Consider the following 25,226-nt stretch of genomic DNA (forward strand, 5'->3'; position numbering starts at 1 on the left):
AATACAGGTACATCTGGCTAATCTACAACTTGAAACAAACCTACCCAACTGATTTTACATTTCTCCAGTCGTTGGGAAGCAATTTTCAGCAGTGTCTCAAAATACAGATTTAATGCATAGCTGGAGAAAAAACACATTTAAAGGCATTATTTGGGGCCTTAATGTTATGAAACAAAATTTACTGGATTAAGGTGGGAACAGAATTATGGGTAAAAACATGTGAAAGGGAGATGGGACTGGAAATTTGTCCATCCCCAATTTGGACTAGCTGTGGCTGTGATGTTTTAAAGCGCAGCTTCAAAGCTGAACCTGCCCCCCCACCCCCAGAGAATGTATGATCTATATTGCATATCTGAGTACAATGGTACCTCGGGTTAAGTACTTACTGTATTTTCCGCTTTATAAGATGCACCAGACCACAAGACGCACCTAGTTTTTGGAGGAGGAAAACAAGAAAAAAAATATTCTGAATCTCAGAAGCCAGAACAGCAAGAGGGATCGCTGCGCAGTGAAAGCAGCAATCCCTCTTGCTGTTCTGGCTTCTGTGATAGCTGCGCAGCCTGCATTCGCTCCATAAGACGCAAACACATTTCCCCTTACTTTCTAGGAGGGAAAAGTGAGTCTTATAGAGCAAAAAATACGGTAATTCATTCCGGAGGTCCATTCTTAACCTGCAACTGTTCTTAACCTGAAGCACCACTTTAGCTAATGGGGCCTCCTGCTGCCGCCGCGCCGCCGGAACACAATATCTGTTCTCATCCTGAAGCAAAGTTCTTAACCTGAAGCACTATTTCTGGGTTAGTGGAGTCTGTAACCTGAAGCATATGTAACCCGAGGTACCACTGTACATCATATACTTTCACAGGGTAACATCCATGTGTGTAGGATGGAATTCCCTGAAGGTGCTCTGTAAAGTGTACAGAACTTTTTATTTCTCCCATCTGAGCCTCAGCAGCTGCTGCTACCAAGTAGAATCAGCAATTTGCCTGCCAAAGCATCAGATCACTTCTCATGGTTTCATATAGGTGCTCCACAATTGTGGCAAATGGAGCCTTTTGTAACATAGATACAGCAGTGCTTCACTCTCATAATCCCTGATCATTGGGGCAGGATAGCTGAGCACTGCAGTCAAACACCACTTGCAGAGTCACAGTAGTACTAGCCATTCTCCAGAAAAACTTTGCACCTGTGGGCAAACTAGAGTGAGTTAAAAATGTGTGTTCCCTTTGGAAGCCAAGGACGGCACAGCACAGTACAAAGGATTTAAGAACCCACCCCTCAAGTGGACAGGGATTCAAGTAAACCTCATTTACAGCTATCCTCCTCTTTGTCCTGAAATATTTTCAGCATCAAACTGGCCATCTGCAAGAAAGACAGAAACCACGGACACTTAAATATTTTTAATGTGCAGTTTCAGAAAGGTCTCGGGGCAACTTGGCAGAACAGTCGAGGGTTGAGTAAACTTCAGCTCAGTGCTTAAACGTTCCCTACAAAGGGTTCAAGTGAAAGTCTAACAAACAGGCTAGATAGCAAACGGGAACAAACTCAGCCGGTCCCCATTCAGAAGAAAGCCCCTGCAATTTTAGTTCTGCCGCCGCTGCCAGCAGCAAGGGAAGTGCTTCTTGTACAAACCGTTTCCAGCCCTTACTCACATACAGTGCTATGACTAATTGTGCTCAGTAACAAGAAATGTTGGCGCTGGTATGTTAAAAACCACTGGTCCCAAAGGTGACACACTCCATTCCAAAAGACTGTAGCCACCCACGGTAAAAATGCAAGCTGGCCCCCATTTTAACCTCTTATCCACCCAAGGGAATCACTGCCAAGATGTGTACCTGCTTAGTTGTGTACCATGTGATACCTTTTCAGAGCGGGACACATTTCCCACAAGGCAACTGGAGAAACAAAGGAGGATCACCGTTAAGACTGTAATCCTGTACAGTCAACTGGATTATGGGTAGGCTGCCATGCAACAAGCCCTGAAGGGTGATTTTTAAAAATATATCTTTTTTTTTTGGCCTCAACATCTCTGGGGATGGTCGTGCTACAACTGTTCAGGCAGTGAAAAAGGCATCACCATTTTGGAATTGAAAAAGAAGCAAGACCATTCAACTACAGCTCTGAGACCACCTTATTTGGGAAATAACCAAAAAGGTAGCTTGAGAGAAGAGAGTGCTTGCAGTACACAATTGCCCCAGCTTATCATACTGGAGGGGAGGGCACAGAGTTCAGCTGCCATGCTTGGGCTGTTTAGGCCCACTGAGTTTGATGGCTCAGAGTCCCTGAAAGTGTGGTGCCAATCCTGAGGTGAGTATATTCCTGATTTCTCTCTCAGACACATACAGCAGAGAGTGATGGAAGCAGGGGCTATGAACAGGCGAGTATTGCACACCAATTAATGAGGTGGTACACACACCTTTTATTCCCATACTTACCTACCTCAAGGAGTTAAGCCATTTCAACATATGAGCTGAAATTTTTTACTTTTCTTTCCCTCCCACCCCCACATTTATTTCACTCAAAACACATGTCTCTGGGAAGTGCTCAGGGCAGGGAGGTGAGTTGGTGGGAGGGAAAGGGGACAGTTATTGATCATGTAAATAGGATCAAATTCTTCCACTAACACTGTGGGTAAACAAGAAGACTCACCTGTACAGTCTAGTGTGAAATACTTTTCACATGTATTTTGGTGGGACCAAAGCTCCCGAAACCAACAGTGCAATCCTACACGTTTACTCAAAAGTTAAGTTCCACTGTATTCAGTAAGTCATACTCCCAGGTGAGAATGTAGAGCAGAGGATGAGGAGTCTGTGGCCCTCAAGATGCTGCTGGACTCCCAAGTCTCATCAGCTGCAGCTAGCAAGGTTAACAGGAATGATCAGTTGTAGTACAACATTATCTGGAGGGATGCAGGTGCTCCAATCTCTGCCATATAGGGTTGCAGCCCAAAGGCTTAGAAATACTGGTAGAAATAAGTGGTCATATTAGTCACTTAGGAAGTAGAACATCTCACCAAGAGATGCTCTCCTTTTCCAATTACTGCCAGTTTCCTAGATGCTTAAATTCCCTAACATTCTGCCTCTGGTTCTATATTCTCTACTCGGTCACTAAAATCCACTGTGCTTACGACTTCTAAATGGGGCGATCGACATAACCTATCAGCATGCACCCAGCTTGCAAAAGAAGCATTTCTGCAAGTGGTCAAAATCAAATGGGGAACTAGAGGAGGGCTGTATCTATCGCTGCTTTCAGGCGGTGCAGCAGCGCCTGAGGAGGAGGGGAAAGGGTCTCTGGGTTCAGTTTCTTGAATTCCTCATTGGCATTCAAAGAGGTCAAGACCTTTGCAGTCCTTTTCAAGTCAAAGACCGCATGCAGCATTCCCAGGCCGGAGATGGCAGCTCTGTACGAATGCTTGGAGGCATCTTCTTCAGAATGGTGGTTTTCAAGGACATAAATCCGGTTTTCTGCAATGATTTTGAGGAAGTTGTAGAATTCCTTGTAGTCGATTCCTGTGTAAGACTTCATCAGCACCTGCAAAGGTGAGAGAACAAGTCAAAGGTCACAGCTGTGCCAACCGACTGTTACATGGGAACTGGTGTTCAGTTGAAAACATTGAATGAAAAGACAATGCTTGAACTTCATGTCAATTTTCGAAAAAGCACAAGGCACAAAGCTGGCCCAGGGAGCTAAACATAGGAATGCTTAATTCTTGAGTTACTAGGGAGTCTGAATTCTTTCCCATCACAAAGTACGAGACTGGCCCTGAGAGTGAGGACACAGGTTGTGATAGATCATACTTCTCAAAGCTGACAATAGAAGATAACACTCTCTCTTTGGGCCCTTTCCAGACACCGTATAGAAAAGTTGCTCCTATTTGATGTGAACTAGCTTCACAAGAGCCTCCCATGTACAGTGGTACCTCTGGTTACATACTTAATTCGTTCCGAAGGTCCGTTCTTTACCTGAAACTGTTCTTAACCTGAAGCACCACGTTAGCTAATGGGGCCTCCCGCTGCTGCCATGCCGCAATTTCTGTTCTCATCCTGAAGCAAAGTTCTTAACCCGAGGTACTATTTCTAGATTAGTGGAGTCTGTAACCTGAAGGGTATGTAACCTTAAGTGTATGTAACCCGAGGTACCACTGAACCTACACATTCCCTTTCCATTTCTCTTGCTCAGTCCTCAGAAGTGATTGCTATAGCTAGCCAGCTGATGTGCAGGGGAATTTCTTTCCGAACAATTAAGACCGATGAGCTGGATCCAAATCTTGAAAACAATATTGAGCTGCTACTACAGTTCATCCACGAATAGCCATTTAATTCCTGTGTTTCACCATTTCAGACACTCGATTGCTAATGGTCATCTATGACCATGTCAAACATTCTCAGACGGGTGCTCTACCTGGCATTGCAGGTGCCAGTCCTCCATGCTGTCTCTCCATTCTCTGATCTCCCGCTGGACAGCAGCTAGTTCGTCTTGGAGGAAGCTCCACATGATGGCTACATTGCATCCATTCACCCAGTTGTGGTTGATGGAGATGGTATCCTCCTGGAAAAAGCAAGGACAGTCCAAATGGCTATTCACCATGTTTAAGCAAGGGGTTGAAGGGAGTCAGTTTTTTGCCTGCTGGCCTATTCAGCTGGATTCCCTTTACAGAAACATTGTAAAATTAAGGAATGTTAGAAGGATGTTGGAATGAAGTTATGTGGCTTTAGCAGAAATGTTACAAAGGATTAAGTAAAAATAGACTGTTAATTGGTGAAAAGAGGGAAAGTAAAGTTACATTATATTAAGATAAATTATAGGACAAAAACTGGGAAAGATGGAAAGGATTTGCTGAAATAGCTAACCGAACTAGAATACAAAAAAGGGAGGTGTGAGGAGGTCAAGAAAACAAGCAAATGAAAGATAAGTTATGGGAAGGTTCGTTGTGTTTTTTAATTGTTTCTATTTTTCTGTTTTTTTCCTTTTTTTTTCTTTTTCCTTATTGTGTTGTGTTGTCTTGTTTTTGCCTAATTTGGTGTTTTCTCTTTTTTCTTTTTGTAACCTTTAAAACTTTAATAAATATTACTTAAAAAAAAATAAAAATATTCAGCTGGATTCCCATAGTGAACGTAAGACATCATGCAGCATACAAACTCAGCTTATCCAGTCGCCAGTAGAAGCCTGCTTCAAAGCCTCTGCTACCCAGCCCGTCAGGTAGCACTGCTTGTCAGCTCCCTCCTCTATCTGTGTTGCGGTTCTAGAGCTCAGCAGAACAGAGGATGCAGACACACTAGAATTGGGTCTGCCTGTCACTGGCTGTGGCTCCATCTACTGTTTGGCTTCTGGCCTTAAGCCCTATCAGTCCCCAATGAGCAAAAGCATCGCCCAAATCCACTTAATGGTGCATTACCCCAAGGCTGTGGCTGTCAAACATCTTACCAAATTGTAAACCTGATGGTGCCATCCGCTCGGGATGAAGACAATCTCTCCAGCTTCCTGTATGATTTCAACAGGAGGGCTGCTTTGGGCAAAGCGAGGGTAAAGGTTGCTCTTCTTCAAGTCAGGTGCAGTGATGTCAAAGGGCAAGTGACCATGGCGATCGCGGAGGAACTCCTCCTGCCCCGGGGGGAAGACAAGCCATTTCTTTTTCCCGCAAATGTTGGCCGACCAGCTGTAGGAGCGGAAGACATCTGCGTGAAATGGAGTCCTACAGGGAGGAGGGGAAAACCAGGAGGTTAGAAGGCGGCAGCTGAATAGCTGCAGGAATAGTATATATGTAGTAGAAGCCGATTTGTAAGGGAATGGGGCCCCCTCTCCTACGATCTCAGGAGCCCCAAAACATTAGTATCACAGTCATTCAGAAAATTACTTTTGCACCCTGAAGACATGAGGTATACACACCCAAACCTAGACCTATTTTCCAGCAGAGACATTAATCAGGCTTTCACAGAAAGCTATTTGTGCATCAACGTCTATTTCTCCACTCTCCAAGTACTCTGATACACCCAGTGATTTACAAGGGTCTCTCATCTGAAAGTATGCAAGTTCATACCCTGCACCTGAGACAGTAATGTGTGCATACCTAACAACTTTCTGCTAACCTCTTACTGCAAACTGAAACTGGCTTGTGTTGTGGGAAGTCTAGAACTTCACCAATATCCTGACAGCTAAAAAGATGCAAAGTCTCTAAACAAAGAAGCATCTTCATATGCAGGGACTATACAATGCATAATATCCAAAGGGCTGAATACTGTCCGGCCCTGCAATTTGGGAGGGGTAGGGATCCCATTGCTTGATGTGAAAAAGGTGCACAATGTTTAAAGCTCTGAGCAGGTGTGCTGTCTTCCTCTTCCTCGAAAAGACATCTCACAGGCTGCTCTCGTGAATAGTTACTGGGAAGTCCCACTGAATCAAGCTGCATGTCCTACCTCATACTTCTAATACGACTAACTTTTCCAAAGAGAACCTATGAAAGTATCCAAACGGCTGTACCATGAGCCTTTAGGTCCCATGTAGACAAAGCGATAGTCGTCCACTGATATGGCATCCCAGTATTCATTCAGCCAGTCAGATGAGAAATAGATGGGAGTGGTGTAAACATCTTGCTCCGCGAAAGCCCTTAAAATATTGAAAATGGTATCTCAGAAAGAAAAATCCACGCAAGACGCATTCAAAAGTTGCATAACAGCATGGTATAGGTTTAGATCATGGCCTGGCAATTGGTACTTTATTTCACTTCTGCACCAGCCACCTTTCCCAAGTCTTGGGGATATAACAAATATTACACACTTAGAAGTCTACTCAATGCTTTGAGAGTGCAATGACTACTCCCTCCAATAATTTTTACTGGTTTTCATGTAAATACAAAAACATATTTGATCTCAAAAGGAAGAAGCTGCCCAAAGTAATATCTGAATCAGTCCATGGACTCTAAGCCTAAGCATGAAACAATGGATATGAAGGGGTATCACTGTAATCCAACTGTCTTTCCAACCCTCCCTTTCCACCAGTGGTAAAGGGCTTTGGGTTGGGACACATAAGACTTATGCAGGGAGGTAGTGTTTAGGCTCTGCATATGCAAAGGTTCAAGCCAAGAAGTACAGTACCTTTGAACATGCAAACATTCTCAATTTCTGAACTTGCAAGTTAACTTTTGAATGCCCTATAACCAAAGAAAAATAGCCAATATACACCAAGTAAAGGATCACGGTAGATTCATCAGAAGGAAAGCAAAGTGCCAAGAATACAAAAAGGCATTTAAGAAGTTGCCTTGGCATCCCATTTGTGTGGCACACTATGGCCTTGCCTGTATTAGGTGTTTCCTCACATCAGTGTTGCTTTCAAGCACCTATTAAGTTCTTTTAAATTGAGACTTGATGTAGGCGGTATATAACTAATTAAGCTGAACATTGCTTAAAGACTGATCAGTTTTCCTGCTTCAACTTGCTGTGCAACCAAAACGTGGGAAGAGTATAAATTCAATTGACTGTATTAGTGCAACGGCTGAGCGTGGGTGATGCCTACAGTGCATTTGTGTTCTCCTCAGCAGGTTCCCCTGCCTTCTCTTCTGTTTGGTTTCAGTGCAACTATGCAAACATACAATGATAATTAATATAAAGAACAGGGTCAGAGAAGGAAACTTCTCTCATGCAGACCAACTTTGGCATAATCAAAACGTGTGCAAACACAGGAAAAAGAAAGAAAAAATGTGCATTCACATTGGAAAGAGCAGACAGTGCCAGGTACATGCACCGTAAGAAAGGTAAGCCAAACAGTGCTATACATCACTGGGGTGTCCTACCATGCAGTCACAGCCGTAGATTCTTAGGATGCAGTTTTGAAACAGGCGGCTACTATCTAAGGATGCTCCCAAAAGCTGAATCATCTGGTAAGGGAACATCAGAGGTACAATTCAGCAGCATGCCAGGGATTCGTAAGAGCATGCCGAGGAGTTCAAAGGTTTTGCTTACCTGTGCAGGTGCCAGTCCTTGAGGTAAAGGCACCCCCGGGGCGACCGGTAGCTTTTTTTAATGTGTTCTCTCCAATAACTTATGTATTCCTTGAGTTTAAGATGTTCCTTTGGGTTAGAATTGTATTCCTTGACATCACAGTTGGCAACGGGTACTACAGCTTCCCCTGCAATATAAACCCTTTGAGCCCATATGGGAAAATAACTGATGCCCTGTTGGGGTTACCAATAAAAAAGAAAGTGTAAGGGCCTTGATCCTGCCAGTTTGAACATTCCACCTATGTGGCACGGTTAGGTGCTATGCAGAGCGACAACGGAAACAAAAGGAACTTCCTCCAATTGCTGCAATACCTGAATCATAGATACATTAACCAGCAGAATGCCCACATCGAATCTTGTCCCATCTTACAGGATTATGGTAAGGATTCCAACAGAATTATTTCTTTACAGTGCTTTGAGCACACAAAAGCGCTATTTAATGGTAATGGTTGCATCCAATGGGACCCAGGAATTTCTCTGCAGAGTTGAGAGAACAGAATGGGACAAGGCATAGCAGGCTGCAATTGGGTGCCTCAACAAAAAACACTGCTTTCGCTAGTGGAAAGTCACATTTGTATACAACCCTATTTTTGATACAGCTCTACCTGTGAGAGGTGCAGATGCAATTAAATGTGTCAATTAAGCCACCTCTGACAATATACTTTTCTTTCTACTCCATACTCAGGCATGAATACAAACATACCACATTAACAGTGAAGAAAGCATAAGGGCAGAATCAAACATTACTAGAAGCAAATGAAAAGGGACTTGGATGTGGTCACCAGCAATCACAGGTTTTTGGCCAGTCAGAAGGCAGACTGAAAATTCTAAGAGGAGCAAAATCACAGCTAGCAATTTTAGTTTAAAGGTGGCTTACCAAAAGTCCGCAGAAGATACTCAAAGTTAGGCTTCCCATCAGGAGTCACCCACTTCCTCCTGCTGCCCCAGCCCTCAGTGAACTTGGCAGAGAACACACAAGGGTCATTGGGGATCAAGTAATCCTTGAAAAAGTCTGCATAAGTGAATATTTCTGGCTTCTCGATGTAGTCAACATGTTCGTGGGATTGGCAGCTTGCACCCCGAGTTGGGCCGCTATAATCGCGAAAAAACTTGGTGGAGTAAGCAAAAGTGTCCCTGTCCATTCAGGCGATAGAAAGTGTCTGACACCTAACTTGTCAGGTGACAGACGGAATTAAATTATAAAATAAATAGCTGGGCTAGAAGACCAGTAAATTTTTAAAAAAGGATGTGTCACTGAAGACTCAGGAAAGATGGAGGGTATAGAATAAGCAAGTCCAGTTCCAAATCTTGCTGGAAAATCTTCCCATTTGGCTTGTATCATATATGGCTCCTTATGTTCTTGGTTCTTTAGAAGGATGCCTGAAAGGCTGTACTGAGCAGCAGTAACTAACAGAGCAGTTTCACTTCAACCTTGGAACATCTGCACAAGCACAACTTCCACACTCCTCTTTGGCATTTTATGGAGAGCAGCAATCAAGGGCAACTTCCTCCTGAATTCTATAAGCAAACAATAATATATTCATATTTTTTTTAAAAAAAAGCCTTGCAAATTCCTGATTCTTTGAAGTGGCTCCCTCCTTCACATAACACCCCACGAAAGTCATTAATATTTTATTCTTATTAATATAAATGAGATTAGGCCAAATAGCGCAAAGTCAGACATCCATACAACTCATTGCAGCAGAAAAGTCAAAAGAATTTATGGTTCTGCACTAATTAAAACACAAGTAGAGAACACAGTGCTGCTCATGAGAGAAACATATATATATGGCACCTGTATGCTTCCCCCCATGGGGCAAGTAGCAGGGTTTTATTTTTATTGGGCGGGGGGGGGGGGAGAGAACAGAACTTCCCTCTCTGAGTACTATGGTCCTGATCTGCTCCCAACTCCAGCTGCTTTTACCCATCACAGGAACCACAACAGATCATGGTTGCAAATCTATGTCTGGTTTGTCCCTGAGTCTAGCCAAGAAACTCACTCGTCCCTTGGCAATTGCCTATATCTCACACTTTGCTAACTGTGGCCTCAAACTATCAATCACAGGAGACGATGCTTTATAAACTCCCATGCAGCGTACTCTTGTTTTGAAATGAAGAGCAAATAAGGGAGGGATAAATGAGATTGCAAATTGGCTGCTCTATCCCCACTGCCCAAATCCTCTGGCTCTTCTAACAACCTTACATTTTCATTTTCTTCCAATTCCAGCAACTGCAGCGCAGCAGTTAAGCTGATGAGTTAGGAGCTGGAAGTCTTGGATTTAAATCTCAGCAAAGCCACAGCACCATGTGGCCTTCAGCAATCTCTCTGGCAGGCCGACAGTAATAGTGGCCTACAGTTACTGCTCAAATAATCAGGGAAATGCACCAGAAACCTGACCCTATGCACAATTCTCAGAGGTTTGCTTCTTACGAAACATACACAGAACTGGGCCATGAGACAAAAAGCACTATCCTATATTATGTATAACACTGTACCAAAATGCACAATTACTTGGGATTAACCCCCACTGAGCTCAGCATGACTTACCTCTAAGTAAACCTGATTTGGCTGAAAATAACTGCAACTATTTTACAACACACACACACCCTGCCAGTCTACCCTTGCACTTTCCTGTTTATAACCTTTCTCCAAAGGCAAAACCTCATGAAGTTTAGACATAATTATCTCAACAGGTCTGCACAATAGGATGGTGATGGAGAACCTTCTTTTCAGCCAGAGGGCCACAGTTTGCCCTGGGCAACTTTCCGGGGGCCACACGCCAGCCGTGGGTGGGGCCAGATGGACAAGTGGGTGGAGCACTGAATGTAAACATTACCTTTGCACAGCAGGCTAGTTTCTACACACAATTCTCTATCCTCCATCTGGAAGCATCATCAGGGTTCGAGTGTATTTTGCAGCCAGGTAAAAACATGCAAAAGCACGTGTCGTGGCCTAAGGAGAGTCCCAAGGGCCTGAAGGCATGGATTTGGCCCCTGGCTCCACTCTTGACACAACAGGTTTCTTAGCACAACAATGATTCAGAAATGCAAGGGAGGCAAATGACCTAAGACACCAGGGGCCTGTTTCACCTAACCAACCAGACAACCTGCCTCCCCTGCCAGGGCTATGTAACACCATCTGCCTTATAATGTTTCCTATATGCTGATGCAGGCTTATTATGCCTTTTTTGTGCTTATTTAGAGGGCAGAGATATTATTTCGCAAACCACCTTGAAATGATCAGTATTGAGAAAGGCAGGATATAAATAACTGCCGCAGATCAACGTAAGTGGCCATCCTTTTTTGGGGGGGGGTAAAGTTTAGCACCCACAAAAACCAACCCAGAATCTCCCACCCCCCTTCCCGCCCTGAAATCCCAATCCCTGCCTTCAAAGATCCCCTCAAAGATCCCCAGATCCCCTCAAAGGGTCCCCTCAGGACCTCCGCCTCCCTCCCCCAATTCCAGCCGTGCCACCCCCACAATTTCTCAAGGCCTGTCATAGGTAGGAAACAGCCTCCCCCCTCGTTGTTTCCCCCCCTTCATTCACCCACCTCAAAATAAACCCCACCGTGTGGGGGGGGCTATGCTGCCCCCATTACCACAGCTCCCCCCCCCCGTTTTGAAACCTGAGCCCCTCCCCCCAATACCTTCTCTACCCCCCAAAACACAGAGGACACGCTTTCTCTCTCCCCCCCCTCTATTATTCCCCTATCTCGCCCTCCTTCTCCTCCCCCCTTGTCCCCATTACTGACCCCCCTCCAGAGCCGGCTCGAGGTTCCTGCTGCTGCCGCCGCCGCCGCCGCCGCTTCTTCCCTCAGAGGGAGCGCCCAAAGCGAAGCGCATGCGCTGTAACCGCTCCGGCGCGCGCGCGCCCCCTTATTCACTCACTGCACAGCGCACATCCAAAAAAGAAGAAAGAAAGTGGGCGGAGCTAGCCGTACGCAGCCCAGAAGGAAGAAGCGACGGCGACGGCGGCTGCGGCGGTCTCCGCGCGTGCGCCCTCGAGCCGGCGCGAGGAAGCGTTTCGTCGGTTTTATTGTTGTTGTTGTTGTTCGTTTCAAATACTTCGGCGCGTGCCCTCCGCTTCCGCGCAGGCGCGCCCAACGAACTTTCGGGGGAAGCCGGCGCAGCCCCGCCCCCTTTGTAAGCCCCGCCTCAGGTTCCGCGTCTTCCTCCTTCGCCTCAGGTTCTTCTCCTCAGCCGCCGGGGGCTTTGGAACCGAGAAGGTGGGCTGAGGGTAGAAGGTAAACGCCTCCGCGAGGCCTCGGCCGGGGTCTGAGGTGATTTCGGGGCGCCTCTCCCCCCCCTCCAAGCCCCAGCCTGCAGGGATGCTGCCGGGCCCTTGGACGCCGGAGTGCTTCTGCATGCAGGGCAGGTGTCCTCGCCGCGGCCTTCCCCGCACTTGCCGCTGAGGTTGCCTCTATCCCTCTCGCAGGCCTTCTCGGGGACCGGGGGGCGGAGGAGGTGTGGGGAAGGGAAAACGCCCCCGTTGCCTGAAGTGGGTGAGGCCCCGCCGACCCCTGGCTGTGGGGAGGGGCCAGCAGCAGCAGCAGCATTGGGGAAGCCCGCAGCAAGGCCTTCTAGAAGTACCCCTCACACGGGCCAGGGAAGCTTGGCCCCTTCGTATTTTTTTTTATTTATTCAGCACTGGCAAAGTCGTGTGTGGGAACCTTCATCATATACTGTATATTACAGAATTGTTGAGTTTATGCTGTGAACCGCCCTGAGATCTATGAGTGAAAGGCGGTACGCAAACTTACTAATATACTGTAATAGTCAGTGCTGGATTTACGTATAAGCTAAACAAGATATAGCTTAGGGCCCCACTCCCCCCCCCCATAAATTTGACTACAGTGGTGCCCCGCAAGACGGAAAACCCGCTAGACGAAAGGGTTTTCCGTTTTGGAGGCGCTTCGCAAAACGAATTTCCCTATGGGCTTCCTTCGCAAGACGAAAGCCCATAGGGAAATCTCCGGGACAGCGGGGAAGCGCAGCGCGTCTTCCCCACTGTCCTCAGACCTCCTCCGAAGGCTGGCAGTGGGGCGGGGAGACCTTCTCCCCGCGCCAGCCTTCGGATGGTTGTCCTGAAGACTTGCGGTGGGAGGAGGGTTTTCCTTCCCACCGCCAACATTCAGAATGCTGTTCTGAATGTTGGCGGTGGGGAGGAAAAACCCTCCTCCCACCGCAAGCCCCAGGAACAGAGGAGAAGCGCTGCGCGCCTTCCCCTCTGTTCCCGTACCTGTCCTGAAGGCTTGCGGTGGGGAGAAAAGCCCTTCTCCGCACCGCCAGCCTGGCAAGCGGTCTCCATAGGAACGCATTAATTGATTTTCAATGCATTCCTATGGGAAACCGTGCTTCGCAAGACAAAAAACTCGCAAGAAGAAAAAACTCGTGGAACGAATTAATTTCATCTTGCGAGGCACCACTGTATTAATATACTTTTTAATTGTATTTCAGTTCAACAATTACTTTGATAAAATATATATTGTTTTGTGCAAATGGCTTTAGATACCCATTGGATGCATAAATTACCATATAGCATATACAGTTATACCTCACGTTACGTTTACTTCATGTTACCTTCTTTCAGGTTACATCCCACGGCGACCCGGAAGTACTGGAAAGGATTACTTCCGGTTTTTGCCGCATGCGCAGAAGCGGCAAATTGCAACTCGTGCATGTGCAGACACGCCGCTGCGGGTTGTGCTCTTTTCATGTTGCGAACGGGCCTCTGGAACGGAGGCTGTTCGCAACCAGAGGTACCACTGTATTCAACACAAAAAACAGTGACAATCTGTTGTTGACAAAGGACAGCGGAACATATAAAGGGCCCCATTACCTTCAGGAGCTTAGGGCCTCATCAAACCTAAATCCGGCCCTGATAATAGTAGTAATAACAATAATGATAGTAATAATAGATCCATAGAATAACAAGATGCGTCCTTCCACCCCGAGAGACCATGTACACTACCCAGTGATCCTTGAAACATAAAAGTGGTATATAAATGTAAGAAATCTATATACAGAAGAGCAGGTGCAGAATTAATCGTTGAGAAGTAAGGTCAGCAATGGCACCATCCAAAGTGGGTAAGAGACATAGCATAGCGCTAAGGATGTAAATAAGTTTAATGATAATGACACACAGAATGGAGAACTGGACCAGAATTAACAAAGTGATTTTCATAGAATCATAGAGTTGGAAGGGACCCCAAGGGCCGTTCCTGCAATGCAGAAATCTCAACACTCGGCCCCCAATCCAATTTGAAACCACACCGTGCCCTGCTTAGTTTTGCAAATACGTGGGAGTTACATTTCAGGGATCATGTCTAAAGCCAAAATCGCATATAGTCAAAACACAATGGGCTCGATGGTGAGTGGATTTGCCCAAGTCATTTTTCCTATAACCTTTCAACCCTTTTAATTTTTTGAATGGGCACAAGTTAAATGAGTGGAAGTTGTGGGCTTCCTGTAACCCCCCCCCCTTAAATTAATAAAATTAAAACATACACTTGTTAGGGTTATAGACATGCCACTCATTGCCAGTGCTAGTTAATGTGCACTTCGTGTTTTGTTTTTGTTTTGTATTAGGGAAAGCAGTTCCATGTGGAAAATGTGCTATCCATTCACACACACAATTATGTGTCTTTGGGGACCGGTGATCTCGAGTACAATTGATACCTGTCTTTTCTCTTCAGTGCCAATTTAACACATACTTATTTGCCCAGGCATTTTCACTATACAACAGCATATTTAGTAATAATTGTTTTAATATGGCGTTTTAGTGATGTGTTTTATCCACTGTAGCTTAGCGGTATTTTCATGTGATCTTTTTATGCTGTCACTCACCCTAGGATTGGTAATAATGAAGGTTGGTTAGAAATGTGCCCCTGCTCACTCCACTTGCCAATCCCCTGCTATTTCCCCTCACATTAATTCCCTTGAGCTTCCCCTTCCTACCCTGTGAAACTACTCAGCTTACTTTTCTTGACCTTTTGGGTTTTTCTTCATGCAAATCCAGGTTTGTGATTCGGCACCACAAATCATCCAATGGGGGCTGTATGATGACAGTCTTACATTTTTAAGTATATAAGAAGAAATGAATGTGTGGATTGTGATGATTAAATGTTTACTTCCCTGGAGGGGAATGTTTATTTCCCTGTTTTCTTCCCCATTTCTTGAGGGTGAAGCATTACTGCTTTATAGCAGCTTTCACCAACTGGATAACCTGCAGGTGTTTTCACTGCAACTCCCATAAGCCCCAGCCAGAACAGCTGATGGAAGTTATAGTCTAAAACATCTGGAGGGCACCAGGTTGGTGAAGGCTGCTTAACAGTAAACGATGGAGTATGGATAACACTGTACCTGGTAAATATTGTCTAGTGCTTTGAATCTGATAATAACATTATTATTTCTTAGGAAAAAAAGTGAATCACATTTATTATTGTGTACAGTGGTGCCTCGCAAGACGAAATTAATTCGTTCCGCAAGTTTTTTCTTCTTGCGAGTTTTTCGTCTTGCGAAGCACGGTTTCCCATAGGAATGCATTGAAAATCAATCAATGCGTTCCTATGGAAACCACCTTCAGACCAGGTCCGGGGACAGTCTGTCCCCCGACCTCTTCTGAAGGCTGGGGGGGGGGGACAAGGGCTTTTCTTCCCACCGCCAGCCTTCAGAAGGCTCTTCTGAAGGCTGGCGGTGGGAAGAAAAGCCCTACTCCCCACCTCCCGCCCCGCAAGCTCCGGGCTTTTAAAATGCTGGCGGGCGGCAGCGAAGGTTTCGCTGCTGCCCGACAGCATTTTAAGATCGCCCGGGACAGCGGAGACACGTCTCCGCTTTCCCGGGGGCTTTTAAAATGCCGACCCCCAGCATTTTAAAAGCCCCCGGGACAGCGGAGACGTGTCTCCGCTGTCCCAGGAAGGCAGGCGGGGGGGGGGGGAGCAAAGACAAAGCTGCTCCGAAGCCTGGCGGTGGGGCGGAGACACCTCCTCCCTCCGCCAGGCTTCGGAGCATCCCCCCGAAGGCTGCCGGTGGGGCGGAGACACCTCCTCCCTCCGCCAGGCTTCGGAGCATCCCCCCGAAGGCTGCCGGTGGGGCGGAGACACCTCCTCCCTCCGCCAGGCTTCGGAGCATCCCCCCGAAGGCTGCCGGTGGGGTGGAGACACCTCCTCCCGCCGCCAGGCTTCGGAGCATCCCCCCGAAGGCTGCCGGTGGGGCGGAGAGACCTCCTCCCGCCGCCAGCCTTCGGAGCAGCCTTCCGAAGGCTGCCGGTGGGGCGGAGAGACCTCCTCCTGCCGCCAGCCTTCGGAGCTGCCTTCCGAAGGCTGGCGGCGGGAGGAGGTCTCTCCGCCCCCCCGCCTGCCTTCGGAGCAGCCTTCCGAAGGCTGGCGGAGGGAGGAGGTCTCTCCGCCCCACCGCCAGCCTTCGGAGGAGGTCCGAGGACAGTGGGGAAGATGCGCTGCGCTTCCCCGCTGTCCCGGAGATTTCCCTATGGGCTTTCGTCTTACGAAGGAAGCCCATAGGGAAATTCGTTTTGCGAAGCGCCTCCAAAACGGAAAAACCCTTTCGTCTAGCGGGTTTTCCGTCTTGCGAGGCGTTCGTCTTGCGGGGCACCACTGTATTTGTATCAAACTTCTATGGTAGGTCAGCACTGCTAATGTGCTGAATCAGAAATAAAATTGAACCCTGAGGAACCCTGCATTGAAGGGTATCATTATATTTTAATATTCTGCTGGAAGCCTCCCAGAGTGGCTGGGGAAACCCAGCCAGATGGGCGGGGTATAAATAATAAATTATTATTATTATTATTATTATTATTATTATTATTATTAGCACTCCCCAAGCATCACCCTCTGGAAACAACCATCCATGTAGGACTGGAACCACTGCAAAGCGGTGCCACTGGCCCCTACTTGGACAGTCACTCCAGAAGAATACCATGGTCAGTGGTATAAAAAACCCACTAAGGGTCAATGAGAATTAACATGGACACTTTTCCCCTGTCTCTCCTCCAACATCATGCGGGGCAAGCAATGCAGTTTCTGTGCCAAAACGGCCTAACCCCTGATTGAAATGGATCTAGAATATCTGTTTCCTCCAAAAGTGCCTGGATCTGTTCTGTGACAAATAAATAATACCCCAAGGATATGTGAGCTCTAAAGTGGCAGGGGCTTTTCAGTAATTGTTCATTGGAAAGATATGGCAGCCTGACTACTATGGAACTGAATGATTTTGAACTATCCATTCAGGCTGACATGACGAACAGTTCTCTGTCATCTCAAATTTATTGCGACATGATTTTTGTAGACACACAAAATGATGACACACAAAATGATGCAGGTGTAGAAACACATGTTACAACAAATGTCTAAACCTTCCGTTGGGTCCCGGCCTCTTGTTTTTCCACAGCAGGCCTGGCAGGGCTGCTCCTCTGGTATTCTTTTATTCTAAATTGAAAGGCACTGATTCTTAGAAAACCAGGAGTTGGGTGGGTAAGAATTAATACCAAGCTATACATTATACAGGGACGCGGGTGGCGCTGTGGGTAAAACCTCAGCGCCTAGGACTTGCCGATCGCATGGTCGGCGGTTCGAATCCCCACGGCGGGGTGAGCTCCCGTCGTTCGGTCCCAGCTCCTGCCCACCTAGCAGTTCGAAAGCACCCTTAAGTGCAAGTAGATAAATAGGTACCGCTTACTAGCGGGAAGGTAAACGGCGTTTCCATGTGCTGCGCTGGTGCAGGCTCGCCAGAGCAGCTTCGTCACGCTCGCCATGTGACCCGGAAGTGTCTCCAGGCAGCGCTGGCCCCCGGCCTCTTAAGCGAGATGGGCGCGTAACCCCAGAGTCAGATACGACTGGCCCGTACGGGCAGGGGTACCTTTACCTTTATACATTATACAGGCAATCCACAATTTGCGCAGGGGTTGCATTCTGGGTCATCACCTGTGGTAGTGGAGCGCATATAACTACGCCCCCTTATACTGCCACTTCCTGGTTTGCAGTGATGCTTGTGTGCTTTGAACACACGCAAAATGGTCCTTACCTATATGCCGATGCATATAATAGTAGACTGATAGCCCACGTAGCTATCACTGCTTCCCAGTTCCCATTGGAAGCAGCTTTCCTGGAACTAAATGGGTTGTTGGGCTGCTGTTACGTGTCTTTGTGTATACAGTGGTACCTCGGGTTACATACACTTCAGGTTACAGACTGTGCTAACCAAGAAATACGGTAGTACCTCGTGCTCCAGTGACACAGCGGCAGCTGGAGGCCCCATTAGCCAAAGTGGTGCTTCAGGTTAAGAACAGTTTCAGGTTAAGAACAGACCTCTGGAACAAATTAAGTACTTAACCCGATGTACCACTGTAATATATAAGGCAGGCTTTAGTTTTGTAAAACAAACTTATAACTCATTAATGCTGAGACACTGATGACAAGAGATTCTATGGCTACTTCCTTTGTGAGCACCTCTTGCAGTTAATTGGGTGAAAACATGAAAAATGGAGCTTCACGTCTGGCATTCTTTAAAAACCCTGTTCTGCTCAGAGATGTTTCCATGGAACCTCCAGAGAATCTCTGTTAGCAGTGTCTCAGTTTGAATACAGTACAATTTTTGTTTCTTTTGGTGTAACTTTCCTGTTTAAGCCATCTGCTTAGGGTAGTCCCAGTGTCCTCCTCTGAGACATAGAGTAATGGTATTTAGGATTTCTCATCTGGCATGGCTCACCTGACACCTTTAAGATCACTTTGCATGAGTGATCAGCTGTAGTGTGGTCTGCATGTGATACCTGTGATAGTAATAGTATACTAGGTTCTGCAATATGAAAACATGACTAGTCAAATGGTAACTGGCTCACAGATGAACAGTGACTCATGAGAGCCAAGAGTATATAATATCCAGTATTCTCCAGAGACTCTTAATTTCCTTGTGTTATTGGAAGGCTAGCAAGTATCTGCTTCTAAGAGATTGGGCAATTTTTGTTTGACTCTGAAATCAAAAGAAAACTCAGTGACGTGAAAATTTCAGAGATGACAGCCTTAAAGTGGTTGTCTGAATCAACATCCAGAGAAGGTAACATTGGGAACAACATAGTTACATATATATGGAAACATATCTTGCAAAGTAATTTGTGTGTGTGCTTGTAAACCATAACAGCATGAAACACTGTTTATAGAAGGCAACACGGCTATGATTGTTGGGCTTAAGACACATGTATATTGTTTTTTGAGCACTTGATTTCTCTAATGACAACTGTAAACCAAATATGAATTGACTATTGAAAAAGACAACGTTTGGACTTCCGGGTTAGCGCCATCGACTAATGGCGGATTCCCTCTGAGCTCCGGAGGGAATCGGCTCTGCAGGATCGGGTCTTGCCGCTGCGGCGACGCGGGGACCCATAAAAATCACAGGCGGTGAAGCCTGTGAACCTGGTGACTCGGCGGGCACCATTTGCGCCCCCGACCTGTGAAGGAGCCTTTTTAAAGGCTTCGGAACGGGGGACGGGGTGAGCGGCGCGGTGCGGAGAGTCGACTGCTTCTCCTGCAGAGTGAAGCCGCATTGCCATGGTCGGAGAGCGCTGACTTCTTCTTTTGAACAATTGGACTCTAAAAGTAACAACCCGTGAGTATTACGGAAATTGGTACTGTAAAGAAAATTTTGCTTTTAAGAATTAGGCACGACCGGGGAAGGTGTAAAAAGGAAGTCTGCCTCCCCGTCTTGTAAACAAGTTAAAGCAAAGACCTGCTAACTAAGGTCGAGAGAACCTTTTCTTCTTTCCTTCTTTGGTAAAAGACTTTAATTTCACGATTTGGCAGTATAAGAAATTATGCTGGAGGATAAAGAGCTAATTTTGGGAACCGAAGTTCCACCCTCCCGGACCCGGGAGTGTTCCGCGAGAGAGCCTGTCGATGAGGTATTAAAGAGTTTGACAACTGTCAAAGTAGCTGTCAAAACGGAAAAAGAGAACTTTGTTTCTGTTGCTTCTGCTGGTTATATATGTTACAATTTTTGTTACAATTTGTTGAAAACAAGGAAGAACTGATACAAACTAGCTGGATTTTTGGACTTAGATTGGAATGAACACTAAGAAACCAAAATCCCTCTAGAGGGGGATTTGGGACATTACAAGAATGGCTGGAGAAGGGAGAATTCAGGCTGAATTGGACAGAGTCTTTGTTCTCTTGGGAAAGTTGCAAGGCCAAATTGATGTTTTGGCTATAAATGTTACAACTCTGGACTCAACTGTAAACAATATCATTGAAACTGATAAGGAGTTGAATCTGGAAGTTTATTCAACTGAACAGAAAGAGAAACTTGACAACTTTGAGAATTTGGAGAAGGAGACATATGTTGTCCCTGAAGAGCTGCAGATGATGAAGGAGGACTTGAGGCCTGACATGATGGTAATGAAGGAAAATAAGAATTTGATGTGGAAAATCTGGCCTGAATTGGAGATTGAAGAAAGGAAAGATCTCCTTATGTGGAGATCCGAAGACCTAAGGATTATAAATTTGCTCAAGGTGGAGGTTGGAGCCTTGGGGACATTTGGACTTGAAAGGAGTAAGAAACAAGATTTGGGTTCCACCTTTAAGTATGGAGGACTGGTTGAAAGAAACATGGATCCTGAAGGGCCAGAGCTTCTCTGAGAGTTGGTGTTTAATTTTAAGGACTATCAAAAAAACCAGCAGAGAGGAATTGAGAGAGAATTAAGAGCCTCGGATGTGAGATCTCCAGGCTAAATATTAGATTAAGACTGATGGACATTTGTTGGGGACTGGAACCGGGAAGGGGGGGGGGTTGGGAATCCAAAGGGTACATAAGTATAATGTGTTTTGCTTTTATTTTTGTTTTTGTAATGTTTATGAAATTTGAGAAATTCGTGGAAGGGAATTTGGGTCGACTTTAGAAAGAATGTTTTAAGAATATGTATTGATGTATAGGTATTGATGTTTAAGTTTGGATAAGGTAAAATTGGTTTTTTTAAAAAAAATGAACTAAATTAAAGGAAAATAAGGTTAGCAAAAAAAAATTGAGGAAATGGATGAAAGAGTAAAAGTAAAATAATAACATGTTAATTTATTAGGTTAAGAATTATGGTTAAGGATTTGCTGAATCAATAATTTGAATTGGAATACAAAAAGGGGAGGTATGAGGAGGTCGGGAAAATATGTCAATGAAAGTAAATTTTGGTGAACTTAACGTGTTTTTAATTTTTATGTATCTTTTTATGTTTTTTCGTATTTTTTTTTCTTTTTGACTTTTTATATTCTTACTGTATTAATTTTGAAAATTTTAATAAATATCTTTTTTAAAAAAGAAAAGAAAAAGACAACATTTGCTGGAACTTCTGTTGGCAATTATGTGTGATGGACCATTCATTCATTTTTGTGTTCATTCTGGGAAAGAATAATACATACGTGAACTAGTCTCCTGTGTATGTTTAGATGTCTCCAGGACTGACATTATTTGAACAGGTTCTCTGTGTAAGAATTATATAGTATTGTTTATTGGAGACTAGATTTCCAGAATTTTGTGCTATGTTTTATGTAATAATTGCAGGCAGTCATTATACCTTTTAATTTACTTAAGTATTATTTTCTGCCTGGGGTTGTCAGGATTGTTTTGTGACTAGGGCATCAGGGTTTTGTTAATGGATTATGTTAAGGTGCTTCCAGTTAAAATAGTTCATTAAACCCCCTGAAAACCTTGCTTCTAAAATTGGCATGATGGTCAAATAATAGGTGATCAAATATCATTGAACATGCCATGAAGCTGATGATGCTTGAAGAAATAGCTTGCTGTCTCTTCAGCAAAATACTGTAGTGACTTTTGCATTGTTTTGAATAGTTTATGTTCTATTTACTTCTTTTTAAATTAAAGCATCTTAAAATAGGCTTTCCTCTGCTCTCCCATACCTCCTCCAAGGAATGTCTGTTCTGAAATGTTGCCTGTTCTGAGATGTGCATACATCATCAAAACGCTTTTCCTTCTTCTGAACAACTTTGATTCATTTGCAAAGACCAACAACCCTGTAGGTCACAAAGTACTTAAAGGCTACAGAGGGTGGACCTGCCTCTAATGGAGGTTAACAATGGCAACAGCCTTTCTTATCAAATGATATCAACAACACTTAAGATATTTTTATATTACATATAATATAAAAATGCCCTTGACCATACTGTCCCACCCGTTAGTCCCAGCCAAAAATATTAATTGATATACAAAATAGAAAAAGAGACTATTTTACACTCAGTTGTGTGCAAGTCCACAGTTTGTTTTGTTTTGTTTTGTTTTTTAACTGTGATACACCAAGGGGATATAGTTTAACATTGTAAGCCATAGTTGGATCAGTGGCATCGAACTGCAACAAAAGAATACAGCAGGAAGATTTTCTTTTTCATATTGGCAACTCAGATAATAGCTTGCACTGTGCAAACTTGTGTAGATTAAATTAATGGGCACCATATGAAACATAAATGTCATTTTAGATCTTCATTGAGTACAGCATGTAAATTGCAGTGATATGTAGCCTTTCATAATGATCAATCAAAAGCTTATAATGGACTGTTATTCATGACATAATTATTCAGTGTCTGGCAACAAGCAAGGCCCTGAAGTTGTTTATTAGGCTAGGCAGTGGCTAACAAATTGCAAATATAATAACATAATTGCCTGAAGAGCCCCAGTTATTAGCCTTGACTTACTGTGAATCTTCATGTGGGAGAAAGAATACAGTGGACTTTCCATAATGGACACTTTTTACCCCTATGTCTCATAATACTAGAACTTGGAATCATCTACTGAAATTGGCAGGCGATTCAGGACAGATGAAAGAAAATACTTTTTCATTTAACACGGCACATAGTCAATTTATAGAACTTGCTTCCATAAGAGGAGATGGCTTAGATTTAGATGGCGATTCAACAAATTCACAAAGAAGATATTGGTCAGTGCCTGTTAGCCACGCTGGCTAAAAGGAACCTTCACATGTGGAAGCATGTTACTGTTGAACACAAAATATGGGGGAGGGGGGAGGGGGTTGTTGCCTTCATGGCATGTTTTGTAGGTTTTAGCCTCCCAAAGGCATTTGGCTGGCCAGTGTTGTCAACAGAATGCTTTTTCAACTACCCTTGTATGTTACTTAAGTTATAAAGCAACTGCTGCCAGCTTTTCTAGACCTAAGGCCCACCATTTAGCATTCATTTGCGACATGAGATTCGCTTTTAATTTATCTCCAGTCTTATTACTCGATTCTACTCAAGGTCAGGATAGTTCTACATCTGGTGAAGCAGACTAGTCTGTGAAAGCCTATCCCATAATTAAACTATTAGTCTTTATGGTGCCACAACACTTGTATTTATGCAACACACTAACTCAGCTAACCCTCTAAAACTTGTGTACATCGTACTAGCCTACATTCTGCTTAATAATGAGTGTTGGCACCAGAACAAGGCAAGTAAAAGCAAGAGAAGTGAACACACAATAAAATATTGTTTTGATTTATTAGATTTGTATATGGCTTCATACTAAAAGTCACAAAGTGATTTACAGTACAGTGCATATAATACAATAAAACATTAAACAATTCACAATATCAGTATTACTCAAAACGCACCCTAAAGCCAGGATTACAATACTATTATTAAAGCTGCCTGCATGCCTAGGAGGATAAAAAACATTCTTATCTAGGGCTGAAATGGTAGTAGTCAGTGCCAGACATGCTTTACTGGAGAAGAAATATTGTGGGAAATATATTTTGTCTTTCTTAAAGGAGTGTGCCACATGGCATCCTTCTGTTGCCTTGATCCTATAGGATCTCATTCTGTTCTCTGCCAATTTTTGTCTTTCTGGGGTTTTTTTTTACCAGTTCTCTCTTGATTTTCTCAGGAGATGGCATCCTGCAACTAATGTTAGGTTTTGATCTCTTTGTGGGTTATAATATAACCCACCAAGGCAAGTCCATATAATGGTCTGCAATCCTCCTGTATCTTTGGCAGAAAGAAGGGTGTAGTATCACCCATTCCCTTCTCTAGGTCTTGCTTATATTGTCTAATGCCTATTGCTATGGCCGTTTAGACTAAATCATCTATTTACAGGCAATGCCCCATTTACGTAGGTGTTGTTAATATTTTTATTATGTTCCAAGGCACTGTGTGTTTAAGTGAAATCACATATATTTGAAATACCATTGAAAAAGTCTGCAAGCACCCAATTCTGCCCCTTTTTGTGATGTTTTTGGGTCACTTCTGGGTTCAGCGCAAAGTGCTTGTGTGCAGTTGCACACATATTGAATGCGCATAAATGGGGGGCTGCCTGTACTTAGAAGGACTTTACATCAGGTCCTCTTCACGCACTGCAGATGTGGTAGAATTATTTTTATGTTTTTAGAGAAAATTTTGGTGTGTGTGTTCATATTAGGCTTCATTACAGTTTGTGGTCAGAATTATTTGTGCATCCATGTGGGGTTGTTTGTGACTATAAGCATCAGAAATAAATCGCAAAATTATTCATTTTTAATGTTAATAGACACCATAAGTGTAGTGATGAGCAAGGCCTCTTTGGTTTAGTTGAGAACTGGGCTCAGCAAACTGAACTACTATCCTCAAAAGTAAGATCTCCCCTATGAGCACCCCAAATTCCAGATGCTGCAGTTGTTGATGCTTCAGCAGGATGGAGGTTTCAGATTATATCTTATTCTCTCTAAGCACCTCTCTCCTTGTCACTGATACAACAGCATTCTTGTTACCTGTGATATAGCAGGGTTTTTCAGGTGCAAGAGAGGGGGAATAAAAGACCTTGGGTTAGTGTCTGGGAGCACAGAGTTATTTTCTGGTTTAGATTTCATTCTGTGACTCAGATAGCAGAGGGGAGTGTTGCAGTTCTGATTACTGGTGTGCTTTATCAGCATATCAAATTTATATTAAGAATTGGGGCTGTCCAAATTTTGGCAACCAAGTACAGCAGTGAACACACTTTGCTTTGCTTTTCACATGCTAAGTAGATAAATGCAGAACTGACACCCTTTATCAGATACGGTCACTGAGTAATAGAATGGATGTCTGTGCACATAATCAACTCAGGTGTGACATAATTACTACAGTTATTACTACATAGCTTGGGAAGAAAACCAGTAGCCTTTGTCTATATGGATGCCTCCCTAATTGCTTCCTACTACTCAGCGTGGAAAAGGTAAATGTCACTTGGTAGCTGTGCCAAGATATTTATAGGTTCTAT

The 25,226-nt window shown here is 44.4% G+C and overlaps 2 protein-coding genes across 9 annotated transcripts in view; one reads left to right on the top strand and one right to left on the bottom strand.

Moving 5' to 3' along the window:
• Positions 1 to 1,385: 1,385 nt before the first annotated feature.
• Positions 1,386 to 11,877, bottom strand: JMJD4 (jumonji domain containing 4). Of its 3 annotated transcripts, none has more exons than XM_053409661.1 (7): positions 11,747 to 11,877; positions 8,871 to 9,511; positions 7,956 to 8,121; positions 6,478 to 6,603; positions 5,425 to 5,692; positions 4,402 to 4,548; positions 1,386 to 3,531 (listed from the first exon to the last, which is right to left on the bottom strand). In XM_053409661.1, the coding sequence occupies exons 2-7, from the start codon at positions 9,133 to 9,135 to the stop codon at positions 3,220 to 3,222; spliced, it is 1,284 nt and encodes a 427-aa protein (XP_053265636.1). In that variant the 5' UTR covers positions 9,136 to 9,511; positions 11,747 to 11,877; the 3' UTR covers positions 1,386 to 3,219. The 3 variants fall into 3 exon arrangements, with proteins under 3 accessions (XP_053265636.1, XP_053265638.1, XP_053265637.1); XM_053409663.1 differs by having other exon boundaries at positions 7,956 to 8,167; positions 8,871 to 9,085; positions 11,747 to 11,843; XM_053409662.1 differs by lacking the exon at positions 8,871 to 9,511.
• Positions 11,878 to 12,143: 266 nt separating this feature from the next.
• SNAP47 (synaptosome associated protein 47) overlaps positions 12,144 to 25,226 on the top strand; it is a 34,816-nt gene continuing 21,733 nt past the window's right edge. For 2 of the 6 annotated variants that reach the window (XM_053409664.1, XM_053409670.1), the window contains exons 1-2: positions 12,159 to 12,238; positions 16,824 to 16,932. The gene's annotated coding sequence lies outside the window, so the exon portion shown is untranslated. Of the gene's footprint in view, positions 12,275 to 16,823; positions 16,933 to 25,226 lie in introns of all 6 variants that reach the window. The other 4 variants (XM_053409669.1, XM_053409667.1, XM_053409665.1 and 1 more) reach the window with 4 other exon arrangements.

The sequence above is a fragment of the Podarcis raffonei genome, chromosome 12, assembly GCF_027172205.1.
Source record: "Podarcis raffonei isolate rPodRaf1 chromosome 12, rPodRaf1.pri, whole genome shotgun sequence".
NCBI lineage: Eukaryota > Metazoa > Chordata > Lepidosauria > Squamata > Lacertidae > Podarcis > Podarcis raffonei.

Excerpts from the sequence above, each read along its gene's own strand:
- JMJD4 (XM_053409661.1), bottom strand. The coding sequence starts at position 9,135 with ATGGACAGGGACACTTTTGCTTACTCCACCAAGTTTTTTCGCGATTAT. Across the intron at positions 8,122-8,870 it reads GTATCTTCTGCGGACTTTTG|GGGAAGCTGTAGTACCCGTT; the intron begins GTAAGCCACCTT and ends TTTATATTGCAG. Across the intron at positions 3,532-4,401 it reads ACTGGCACCTGCAATGCCAG|GTGCTGATGAAGTCTTACAC; the intron begins GTAGAGCACCCG and ends TCACCTTTGCAG.